Source organism: Homalodisca vitripennis, unplaced genomic scaffold (genome assembly GCF_021130785.1).
Source record: "Homalodisca vitripennis isolate AUS2020 unplaced genomic scaffold, UT_GWSS_2.1 ScUCBcl_5834;HRSCAF=12757, whole genome shotgun sequence".
Taxonomy (NCBI): Eukaryota; Metazoa; Arthropoda; class Insecta; order Hemiptera; family Cicadellidae; genus Homalodisca; species Homalodisca vitripennis.
The window spans coordinates 1-13395 of NW_025781966.1; the positions used below are offsets into that span (position 1 = coordinate 1).

At 32.9% G+C, this 13395-nt stretch overlaps 1 protein-coding gene and 1 long non-coding RNA gene across 2 annotated transcripts; both read left to right on the plus strand.

The window, feature by feature from the left end:
• Nucleotides 1–98: 98 nt before the first annotated feature.
• On the plus strand, nt 99–6886 carry LOC124373543. The gene is made up of 3 exons (XR_006923448.1): nt 99–181; nt 4401–4454; nt 6852–6886. It is a non-coding gene; the product is annotated as an uncharacterized LOC124373543 (long non-coding RNA).
• A 1828-nt stretch (nt 6887–8714) lies between these two features.
• LOC124373544 lies at nt 8715–12368 on the plus strand. Its single transcript, XM_046831905.1, has 2 exons — nt 8715–8777; nt 10988–12368. The coding sequence occupies exons 1-2, from the start codon at nt 8729–8731 to the stop codon at nt 11335–11337; spliced, it is 399 nt and encodes a 132-aa protein (XP_046687861.1). The 5' UTR covers nt 8715–8728; the 3' UTR covers nt 11338–12368.
• The last annotated feature ends 1027 nt before the right edge of the window (nt 12369–13395 follow it).

Sequence of the window (13395 nt, forward strand, 5' to 3'; positions counted from 1 at the left end):
AGTCAGCCAGGAGGAGGTGGGGGCAGCCGGTACCAGTGGGACTGAGCACTCAGCCCCCACCAGAGTTTGTTAGAGGCCGGACGGGAAGAGATGTGATGTTTCGACTCCTCTTTCCGTTGGTTCCTATTCTTTGCCACTTCTGCAGTACTTGTCTCCAATCTGGCCTACATGGCCACCGATAGTTAAGTAACCTTGTTTTACGTTCTCTTCCCGATTCCATACACAATACAAACTTCCATGCTGTATTTTTTTACAATAGAAATTGTTTTCTCTTACAAATCTAACTAATTTAAATAGAAAAATGATGTCCCTGGAAGCATGTGTGGGTTATTCTTATAAATTTTACTTTCTACAGGCTCCCTGTTAGGGTTGATTAGTTGACAACCATGAAAGCCAGATCTTATTCTTTAAGGCTTTTGCTCCCAAGTGGCACAACGGTCCTAGTTATGAATTGCTCAGAGAAGTCAATATGTTTAAGCTCTGGGAATGAATTGTGTTAAAGCATATAAACATGCTGAGGAATACTCAAAATGCTTACTGTATCCTCTGACCCAAATAAGTATTTGTTTTTTTTTTATCCCACAGCAAATAACAATAACAAACTAACATAATTTTTGAAATGGTAAACCAGTTTTGACAGCTACATGCTTGGCTGGGTCCAATGTCCAGTCCTTGTAACAGTTGTCAGTTATCTTTATTTATGTTAGATTCAGACCTTCGGTCTCTAATCTTGCATGGTAAGGTTCTCAACAAAAGGCTTCCTGTCACAATCAGTAGTTGTATGGGTAAACATTTATTTTCCTGTAACATTGTCTGATATGACATGATTTCTTCATTTTAATCACCTCACAGAACAAACAAACAAACCAAACAGTATTGAATTTCTAGCTGTACCGACTGAAGGTAATATTAAGTAAACTTAAATAACAGTAACAGATTAAGTTGGGAATCTGAGTTGCACTCTGATCATTAGCAGCTGAATTTCAAATTACAAACAACAAAAACTACTTTGGGGATTAATTTCTTGAAACCAAATGTCGTTTTGGGCATTATTATTTTATAATTTTAGGAAATGAAATGATTCTTGAGTATACACTTATGTACAATGTTTCATAACTGTAAAATTATATTAGTAAAACTTATAAAACATTCTTATAACACACTTTTTAATAAACCCTACAACATTGTAAACAATTCAGAATATTGGCACATGATGATAATAATAAATAGTTACAACACATGATAAAGCATGTAGCTAAGTTATTAAATTTAACATCCCACTTTTGATTTTTAATTTATCTATCAAATAAAAATTGTAAGCTTAAAATTTGGGATATACTTTTTCATTTTTTTTTTAAACTGTCTATTGATAAACTCTTGGGACAAATTGAACTTTCTTAGTTTCAACTTCCTTTGTTTTAAATATCTACTTAGCATTGATTGTTTTCGTCCCATCTGGTTTATTATCCCTTTCATATTTATTGTCTATGTGTTAATTTTCTCCTGAGGCATTCAATTCAGTTATATTACTTTCTGCCACCACTAACCTCTTACTTGTGGCTTCTTCATAAGTTATTAGTAGAAGTTGTGACTTGGCTGTACTGCCACTGGCCAACGCTCGGTTGTATTTATGATTTATATTTATCACCAAAATTTTAATTTCAACTCAACTCAAGTAGTAGGCATGCCTTATAGTTTATTCATACCATAAAAAATATTTGTATGCTCAGTAGAATCCAAATCACCTAATCATTTTTTTTTTTTTTTTTTTTTTTTTTTTTTTTCTATTTAACGTTTGAATAGAATTTATTCTTATTTTGTAAATATTTTTTTTTACATCTAATTGTCAAAATAATGCTTATTTCAACACTGAAGTGATCTAAATCTTCTATATATATAAAAATGAATGTTTGTATGTTTGTCCTTTATGGAATCGTGAACTATTGGACCGATCATGATGAAAATTTGTACGTATATGTATTTTTCCAACGGAGAAGGTTTATAAGCTATTGCCCCATCCCTTTCCCGATTCAGGATTCCGCCCCACTGGTTTACAGAAATACCCATAAGAAATGCATTGCAGCAAAACGTATGTTAACGTCTTTTCAAATTTTTAATCAGCTGTTCTTTGTAAACATATATTTACACTTATAGTTTTAAAGCATAGAGTAAGCTTAAGAGAAACGACAAATTTTGTTTAAACTGTTTTTGCAATCACTGTTAAAACATAGACTTTACTTATCCAGATAATACAATTCAAATTTGACGTAAAAATTCACCTTTAACTGCAATATTTTATTTAATATAAACCATGCTCATGCTTGATCAGAAGAGTAATGCAGATATCATAATTACTATCTTACGTTTGGCTACAAATACGAGGGCTGTTTTTTTTTTTCAAGTTCCGTTTGTTTCTCCAAATAACCAGCGTAGTGGCGGGAGGCGGGGCTGCGTGTTGTGCAATTGCGCCGCTCCCCCACTACAACCAACGCCGTTGCCGGCTCCAATCCATCAGTCGTAGCCGAGCTACGGGCGAGTAAAGATGGCCGCTACGATCAATTCTCCCGCCAGTTGTGAGTTGCGAAGTGTGATTCGTTTCCTTCAAGCTGAAGGATGTAGTGCTGCTGAAATCCATCGCAGAATGAGTGTTGTGTATGGTGAAACACTGTATGAGTGATAGCGCGATAAGAAAATGGTGTAGGCTATTTGCTGAAGGTCGAACAGACGTCCATGACGAAGGCGGTCAAGGACGCAAGTCGGTCGCTACTGCAAGTTTGGTTGAACGAGTTGACCAAGCGATCCGGGAGAAACGGAGGTTTACAATTGATGAACTTTCTACCGAATTTCCAGCCATTTCAAGGTCTTCCTTGTACAAGATTGTGACCACCGAGCTAGGGTACCCGAAAATTGTGTGCCCGTTGGGTACCCAAAATGTTGAGTGAGGATCACAAAACGAAGCGAATGGCGTCAGCCCTAACTTTTTCTGACGCGATATGACAACGAGAAAGACAGTTTTTTAAAGTCTATTGTTACTGGGGATGAAACTTGGGTCCTGTATGAAAATCCAGAAACCAAGGAACAATCAAAGCAATGGATGCACACTCACTCCCCTAGCAAGCCCAAAAAATTCAAGCAGACTTTGACCAAAAGGAAAACAATGGCTACAGTGTTTTGGGACCAAAAAGGTGTGCTTCTGGTTGAGTTCATGCAACAGGGAACAACGATAACAAAGGAATCATACTGTGAGACTCTACATCGCCTCCGGAGAGCAATACAAAACAAACGGAGAGGAATGCTGTCATCCGGCGTGGTCCTGATCCACGATAATGCACGACCGCATAGTGCCAATGTCACAAAACAACTTCTGCAAAAGTTCAAATGGGAAGTTTTCGACCATCCGCCGTATAGTCCTGACTTGGCGCCCAGTGACTATCACCTCTTTCGAGAAATGAAGGCGTGGTTAGGTGGAACGACGCTTCGCTGACAACGAAGAGCTTCAAGCAACTGTAAGGGTCTACCTGAGACTCACTGGCGGCAGACTTCTTCGAGGAGGGTATAGGAAAAGCTTGTCTCTCGCTACGACAAGTGCCTCAACATTTTTGGTGACTACGTAGAAAAATAAGTAAGAAATTACGAATCTTTTGGTAATAAAATCATCTTTTTATCTCAATGTGTTTATTATTTATGGCCTATCGGAACTTGAAAAAAAAAACAGCCCTCGTATAAAGAATGTTATAAAATCAACCTTAGTTGTTTTTTTTGACAGAAGTATGGTTCTTCAAAACTCCGTGTGTACATATTCTCTCGATCGAGACAACAAAGCAAGCTCAATCGTGGCATCGGAGATATAACTAATTTAATCTAAAATTTATTATAGTAAAAAAAAAATTTACTAAGTAATATAAGGACTTCGGTTCTTAAGATTTGCGTGCGAAGCCGTGGGTAACAGCTAGATAGAGGCAGGAATATGGTACATACCTTCATAATACGCCCAAGAGGCTCACGATGGAACGACTATCAATTATCTCAGCAATGTTTAGAATGTGATAGAAAAAGAATAAGTGAATATAGTGTACTGTTTTCAACGGGAAATTGCGTGCGAAGCCGCGGGCAACTTTTGCAAAAAATTATTGAAATGCGCAGCAAAGCGCGCCGGGCCCGCTAGTTCTTTATAAAAACAAACAATAAAGTATAAAACACTGAAAACAAATTACTTAAGTATGGCAGAAACATCCTGAAAGGAACTTTTAAGAAATAATACTGCAGTGAATCGCTGTATACAGCGTCTGTCCTAACCATCAGTGTGTGCATGTTTTTAAAATATTCTTTTGTAATACTTTTTATGACACACATGTCACTCAGTGACTTGGAAAAATTCTAAAACAATTTGTGTGTTGCAGATGCTCTTGACTGGAAAATGGAAATGAATGTTGAAACTCCAGCTTTTCTTAGAGGTAGTATAATATGTTTAATACTTTTTAGCGTTGAATATCCCGAGTTAAGTATTAATTTTTGTTTGTAAAGGAAAGTATTGATTTTTTTTCAATGTTAGACGTCGTAAGGTTTGAAATTTGATTAATAGGAACTCTATTTTGGAACAAAATCTGGTCATGTCAAATAAATCATTAAAAAATATTGCAGTTGTTGAAGTTTAAAACAATCTTTGAAAAAAAAAAACGCAATAATAAAATAAACCAAGACAAATCAACAAGTTTTTTAATGTTTAAGAAATTAAAAATATTGTTTCACTTGTAATGTTTATTGTTTGTTTAAAATGAATTCTATAATCCTTTGAGAAGGAGTAATTATAAGGGTGTGTACCGTATAAGTTCTCAAAAAGTCATGGATTTTAATGAGGGATCACGGAAATCACTGTATAGTCTCGGATTGTGACTTTGTCAGATCTCTTTGTTCTGGTTAATGACTTGTCGAGAGTGTCCCCATGTCCTTTACTTCAAACTCCGAGCCACTCTTAGAGAGGGGAAAAGAAAGGCGGTGCTCTTTGGAAAATTGTCAACCATCAGATCCGGTTGCACTATCATAGATATGATCCTTTATTCACATACTGCTAATATTTGTAGAAATAATCTAGACCTTAGTGATTAGAAGTCTGGTTAAAGATAGATGGGTGAATGTGCTGTATCTCATTGTTCAGACCCTAACAAAATAAAGTAAATAAATCAGTAGTAGGTTTAGATGTAGGTAATAAAATGTTTGGATTATTGAAAACTGGCTCTTTAAGTATGAAGTAAATTCATATGTGCCTAATGGTTTTTAAATTAGCATCAGTATATTGTAGAGATGAGTTGTATGGGGGTACCCTGTTTTTGATATTAAGATCGTATTCAATTTGAAATAATGGATGTCTTGCATCTGACCTTTTCCCAGACTTCTTGAAGCTGCTTCTATACTTAAATAGTTACAGTGTAATATTTGTATGTCCTTGTATAGAGAACCAGATAGTAATGGTAACATTATTACTTTCTTGTATCTTTGTTACATTTTATTTGTAATTGGAAGCCTAAGAGTAAGGTCGTTTTGGAAGCGGATGTTAATATCGATTTTTCAAGTTCAATGATGCTAAACTGTTTACAACAGTTGATCAACTTACTCAAATCTTTTAGTTTGTATCATGTAAATAATCAAAAGTACTATTGGACAATATTGTTAAGAATTGAGATAAAAACTTTTTTTATGTATTGTTTTTAGAATTATCAGATTTCGGACCACAAGATGATCAGTTAAATTTCTGTGTCCCATATATAACCTTTACAGTTGAAACAGATCTCCTTTAGCAGAGTAAAAAGAAAATAATTTAAACTTGTATGTTCAACACTTTTGATTGGTATAGCCTTTTTGAAATTACAGACACTAATACTGCTTTTGAATACTCCATAAATAATCTTGTGTATTTATACAATTACTTCTGTCCAATGATTCAAAAGTACAGTATTTTGCAAAAGAAAAAGAAAACTTACAATGGAAATAAATTGTTTGATGAGTGCCTCCACAAAATAAGTAATATTACTGTATTAATACTTGACAATACCAGCGTATAGGGTAAATAAAGCTTTAAGAAACTGCTATAATTTGTATAGAAAGTCAAAGAAGCCAAAATAAAATGTAATGATGAATTTATTAATAATGCCAATGATAATATCTGTAAGGTTATAAAATTAGAAACAAGAAATTATTTTAGGGCTAATAATAGTCTGCTATCGATAGCTCCAGATCAGTTTGTAAGTTGATATTGGTTGAGATATGTTTTTTAAATATTAGACCAAAAGTAATAATAGAATGTCACAGTGTATTCCTCATTAATGCTAAAAGTTTAACCAAAGTTAAAACTTAAAACCATCCAAGTGTGAAGATATATTTGGCTTATTCAAAAAATAAATAACTGACATGCACGTGGTTGGAGTTAGAAAAAGGGCTCTTCCCTCCCTCCTCCTGCCCCAGAGTGAAGGTCGTTCATAAATAATTCCTTAGCAACCGCAATAAGCACGGAGAGCGTACCAAGCATGTCAAAGGCCCTTTATGAACTAAACAAACTCTCCAAGAGTTATAATATTTATAGTTATAAAGTTATAAAAGTTATATAAGTTATAGTTTTTATACTTATAATATTTGATAAAACTGTATTTGGCGTTTTGGTCAAAATCTACCATTCTAATATATCCATGTACGGCGTAGGGAGGGTTAATTTATCCAGAGATGTACAACGTTTATATCTCTTTACACTATATTTTTATACATTATTTTAATATGTATTTATTGTAAGTGATTTTGTCCATTCTGTAAAGAAAATAAGAATAAAAACTTGATTCTGAAAATGGATATTCATGTTTCAGATTTGCCGATTACTCAAAAGCTTCAGGATAGTCTCTTTCCGCCTTCAATGACGTGGGCAGATAAGTATGATGTGACTGTAGACACCTTAGATGAGTTGTATGCCAATGAGGAACAGGCCGATAAGGGAATGGCGAGAACATCTGATAACCCGTTGGATGATATAATTCAGTTTAATGAAAATTCCAAAGGGGTGTGGAAAAAGCAATCATTAAAAATTGACAATCATCAAGTCAGAAAATATTTTGAAGTTTTAAATGAAATTACAGGCTCTGCTGAGATGCACAATAAATTTGCTCAAGCGTTGTTAATTTTGGATGCACTTCATGTCGGCTTGAAAGATCTGGAAGATGTTGTTACTGAAAATTCAGAACTACACAGAGTTTTGAGAAAACAGAAGGATACTTTGTTCAATGCGCTCAATGAAGTAGAATTGGGGGTTTCAAGATCTATGGAGAAGTTGGCCACCAATGTTCTAAATAAGGTGAAAAAACTGGAGAGGAGATTCGAAAACCAATGGTGTAAACTAGAGAAGACTGGTTACAAAGAGGAATTGAAAGGATTATTTTATGAGTGTCAAGAAAATGAGGAGAAGGCGTTTGAAAAAGATCCAAAAAATACCAATGACGTGGAAAAAAGAAAAGATAAACCTATCTTTAATGAAAAAAAACAATCAAAATTCTAATGAAAAAGGACAGCAAACATTTTAATGAGAGGAAGGATGGACAAAAGCAAACAGTTGTTGAAGGTTATCAGTATGAAGTAGACAAGGACAGCACTGGAAAGGTTTATAGCAAACAAACCGGTGAAGGCAGAAAAAATGGTGACTACTATAAATTGTTGAAAAGTGAGAAGAACATTGATGTCAAACAATTAAATAAACAGAAACATAAAAGATTTAACAGTGCGGATATTCAATATATTTATGGTGATTCAAGTGATGGAAATGAAGGTGAATTTTACAGGGAAAAAAACAAACATTTCAATAGTGGTAAAGGAGAGTATTTCAGCGAAATGAATCAGAAGAATGAAAAAACAAAAACAGAGTCGATCAAATATGGCGATAAACCATCAAGTAAATTTTTTTCTCACAGAATGAAAGATGGAAACCCAACCAGTGACAAATTTAGAAATGAAGCTCCTGAGTCAAAAAGTGAAAGTTTACCAGATAAAGCAACATTTGAATTCGTCACTAGATTTTTGAAGGAGAGCTGTAAAAATGGTTTGGTCAGTGACTATCAATCTTTAAAAAATAAACTCAATGAAAAAGTTAATATTCCATCAGAACTGTTCAGTAAAATGCATGATAAATACTGCAAAAATGTTGATAATAGTTTAAAACAGAACAAACCAACAACTGATAACTTTCAACGTGACGTACCTCAAGCAAAACGTGAGACGTTCACTGTGGATAAGTCAGCAGTGGATATTGTTACCAAGTACTTGAAAGATAACTGTGGGAAAAGTCAAAGTAGCAACAACAAAATGGCACCAGATACCTATCACACCTTAAAAGATGTCGTCAATGAAAAAGTAAAGATCCCACCAGAAACATTTGATAAGATGTATGAGAGGTAACTGTAAATTTAGTGATAAAGGTTTCAAATGGGATAGAAATTTCAAGAATGATCAGGTGAAAGGTGACTTTGCTGGCAAAGATAAAGAAAGGCATTCTAAAAGAGCGACCCCTGTGATTAAAAGATCGCAAAAAATATGCCGAAAGTGTTGTTGAGATTACAATTATTGATGAATCTGAAAAGAAAGACAAAAGAGAACCAAATTATGCAGGAAAAGACAAAGTTATTTTGCCAACCAACAAGCCTCGTCAATGGACGTTTGCATATAAAAGCACATCCATAAACAAATAAAACGAACAAAAATGGAGACTGGTTCATTAAGTCAGGGGAATCAAGGTCTAAAACCAGATGGTAAGTTTAAATTTACATTTAATCATATTATCCTAACATAACGTGGAATTGCCTGTTAAATTTTAGGTTGAAAAATATGCATAGAAAGATTACACTTGTTCGTACTGAATGAAAAGCTGGATTCAATTGACACAGTGGAAAATGAAATCTAAACTTTATTTATACTTTCCATTATTTTCCAATGCTTTATTTCCAAAAATATAGTTACAAAATTGTACACAAACCTTGGTGCAAAGTGTTGATTCAATATCAATGTTTAGTTTAGCTCCAGTTCACCTTCTTATTGCATTATTCTTATTGCAACATCTGGAATATGATGCTGTCGCAAACTAGACTCCTGGAATCTGGAGTCACGTTTGTCTAAAGAGATTCAAATTAAGTTGGTGACGAACAAGCTCAAAATAAATCCTTTACATCGTTTTGACATCAGAGACAACTAGACTACAAAATATAGTTTAATGTAGATAAAGAAGTTATTCTCATTGTCTCATCAGGTGAACTGTGGTGTTTTAAATACAACAATCTCTAAGCATGGTGGAGTAATCGAGTTTTCTACACATATTGTAGCTATTGTGGGAAGGGTTGATTTAATGTGAATGTTGAGTTAACCCTTTTAACCCCGACGTCCGTATAGTGCGGACGTGCACTTTTTATTACTTTACTATTTCACCAAATGCTTTGAAATTTCACAGACTTGTGCACAAAGATATTTTGCATCGAAATATATTAGTTTTTGTAATGGTTTTGACTTTGTATTTTGTCAGTCTGTGACTGAGCAATTGCAGTTCGTCTCGACTGACTGCTCACACTTGTTGCAGACAGCTGTATATCACGTGGTTGTGAATATTCCGTTTTCTTCACAGTTTTAGGTTAAAGCAGTGTAAAGTACGGCAGTTAAAGTTTAGTTTATTATCTGTTTGATTTCAAAATGAGTAAAAGACATCGTTCAAAGTCTCCCGTAAGTGAAAATACACTAATTAGTAACCTAGTTGCAAATGGTGTGGATGTGATTAGTGACGACGATTTGAGTGATAGATATCTTGAAAACATATTGTTTTATCGTGAAAATATTGTTTTAAAACTTTTTTAAAATTTAGATTATGAACAGTTTTAGTTATTTTGTCAGAAATAACTTTGGTTTTATGTTTATTTTAAGTACTGTGAATTTCAAAGGTCTTGTTACATTGCCTTGCCCAGAAATGGCAAAAAGAAAAATTTACACGGCTTTACAAAAATTGATGTTACTCCACTTGTAAATAAGGTAGGCCTATAATTTTTGTTTCCTTTTATTAAGGATTAAATATATCATAAAGTAAATGGGTATTTTTGTGTCAAATATTTTTTTATCTGTATGGTTTCCATGATCAAACTTGAAATTTTTTCATTTTTATTTATTTTTTATATATGTATATGTATGTAAAAAAATTACTTTCAAAATAATAATTTTATTTGTATATTTCTGTAAGCTACATGTATAAATAAGTAAAACAAAAAAAGAATTACCTAAATATCTTAAAAAATAACTGAGTTATGAATTTTTTACAAAACCCTTACATTTTGTCTGAAAATGGCTTGGGATTTCTGGCACATCACTTGATTTAATGGCCGGGGTTAAAAGGGTTAAGCTCCAGTTCACCTTTCTCTTAGTGCAGCGTCTGGAATCCGACGCTGTCACAGGCTTAACTCCTGGAATCAGGAGTCATGTTCATTTGGAGAGATCCAAAAAGAGTTGATGACTAAAGTTCAAAGTGAACACTTTTAAGGATCTAACACGATATAAGGATAGTCTGGTAAAACAACACCACAGCAACAGTTTGAAAAGTCAACAATATATTAGGGGGCCCAAAACTTACAATGCCTTGTCACTTGATAACAAATCTTGTAAAACTGAAACCTCTTTCAGAAGGAAATTAAAACATTATTTAATTATTCAGGCATTTTATTCCGTAAATGATCTGGTGAGCGCAATTGCTTCAGAGCTTTAGCTCAACCTCTTTTGATGTTTTAGTTCATCATAATTAACTATGATCAGTAAAATTAATTTTGTTTATTTAGCTTCATAACTTAACAATGTTCTATACAATTGTATCTATTTGTCCATGATTTGGCTGAGTAAAGAAATTCAAATGAAAAAAAGTTGATTTATTACAATTAAGTGACTTGATTATAATAAGACCTGTTTTTGTATTCTAATCAGTCTCGTTTTTCAGGTCTCACCACAGGAGTGATTGGTTGTTCGACCGAGCTTCCTACCGTCGAAGCAACCCACATCCTCCAAACTGGTTCGCGGGCAGGCGCAAGAATTGGTTCTTCCGACGGGCTTGGGCACGCCAGCAGTGTCGAGAAAACCCTTACGACAGCTGGTGTGAAAGACCCGAGGAGGAAACGGTCACTGTTCCGAAGAAGACCAGCTCAAATCTCAGTTAGATCTGTTCAACTCAACTTTGTAGAATCTCGAACATGTTCCATTTCGTACTCACCACAAAAATCTCAAGTTTACATGTTTTTTCAGTATTCATTTATTGAAAAGACATTAATTGTTTTGTTTTCTCTAAAGTAAGAAATACTTGTGATTAAAGTATACATAAATCCGTAAAAAGACATTATTTTCAAGTTTACATTAAAAGTGAAATGTATGAATTTTTGTACTATGTGTTTTAATTATGTTGTAGTAAAATTCGGAGTAATTGTATTGTTTGAATTTGGGAGATCTATAACTAAGTCATGATTTTATCTGTAACAACCTATTATATTTTTATTTTGTGTGTGTTATGACCAACACAGGAGTTGTGTTAGATTTTGTTGTTGTAAATTAGTTTTGTTAAGCTTATTAATTAATTTAACCAATTATTTGGCTGTGTTGATGCTATACCTCTGCTTCCTAAAAATGTGAATATTAGAATGTACGAAAACATTTGTAATTATTAATATATATTACCAGCGATATTTTAAAACCCTATACTAATTTATGTGTTAGTAGCAATTTCATTTTGATCTTCTAAGCGATAATCATTCAATCATCAAATTAATGAAGTTTTACCAGAGGCAGTTCTTAAAAATTTGATGTATTAAAATTCCTTTGTTCTGTTTATGATACAATATAACTTTAACCAAAACAAACTGTATAATAATATAGGGGTAAGATTTTAAGCATTTATTTTCATGTAAAAACTTAGCCAACATATATTTTTTGATAGTTAATAAATGTAAAAAAAAAACAAAAATACAATAGTTTATAATATAACCACAGGTTAGTTTTGTTGAAATTAACCAATTAAAATATTTCACATTATTATTATTGCAAATTTTATTTTCATAAGATATATCACTAAAATTTATGTCCTGGAATTCAGATACTGTTATAATAAACAATATAATCATGTGTTGGGTTGCATGTTTTGTGATTTTTAGTGTTAAATAATATTAGAAATAAAGATTTTTTTAAATTTTCATAAAGTTACTACTAAAATTTTTTAGAATTTTCTGTACTCTTTTTTGTAGTTCCTTCTTTATATAAAATGTTTATTATATACCGTTTTGATACCTTTGACACTTCAAACTTTACATTAAAATATTGTTACTGTATTAAAATTTAATGTAAAAAAAAATTTTTTTATTTCTCTTGAAATCTTTGGGTAAAATTTCTCAATTTTTCAGGTACCTATCTAATTTTGAAGTTTATAAATTAAATATGCGTCTTTAAATCATAAAAAGCATTTTTAAATAATATTTCTTTGCTAGTTTCATAATCTGCAAAAAATTACTAATTGGAAAAATGTATAATCTCAGTGCAAGAAGGCCTAATTGGTCTACCATTTCAGGATCAAAACCAGCCACTTAGAGGATTTGTTGGCTTTCTCACTAAGAGATTTGATTTGTTTACATTTTTAAATAGTTATTTATTGTCACTCGACTGTCCGCTTATTTTCATTGGAAAATGCATGATTAATTTTAAAACTTTGTAATTAATGGTTTAATGTAATATATACGTTAAGGCTTGTCAACTTTCTAAACAGAACTTTTTAGTACCTGACCATTACCAATGTATACAACAGATGCAATTTTATTAGTATTATGCAACTTTAGTAGGTTTATTGAGTAATCAACTTTAAAAATTTACTATTAAGTGATACTGAATTAGTGAGAGAAATCTGTAAATAATATATTTGTTTAGAGTCACATATTGGATACCATTTGAATGAAGATTTTAATTAAGTAATTCTTTTTTGCATTTTCAAAGTTTTCTGGCTCTGAGCTTTTCTGGTTTCGAATTATTTTCCCTACAGATTATTTTTATTCATGGCCTTAAAATTCAACGAATAACATGAAAACAAGCTAATAAGTTGATGTATTTTTGGAATACAATGTGTGGCAGAAAATTAATGAGACTGACTCTTTATTTCAGCTATTTAAATTTGTTTTATCACCTGTTTTACCATATAAAAGGTTTTATCACCTTCAAAGTAGTTTTCCTGGGAAGCTGTAAAGTGGTGGAGGCCTTGTTTCCACTCTCCATAGCAGAGCTGAAAGGCTTCAACTGGTATCACCTTTACTTTTACTTCCTCAGTTTTGCTCTGTTCGATATTTTCAATAGTACTGAGATGATGCTCTTTCAAGT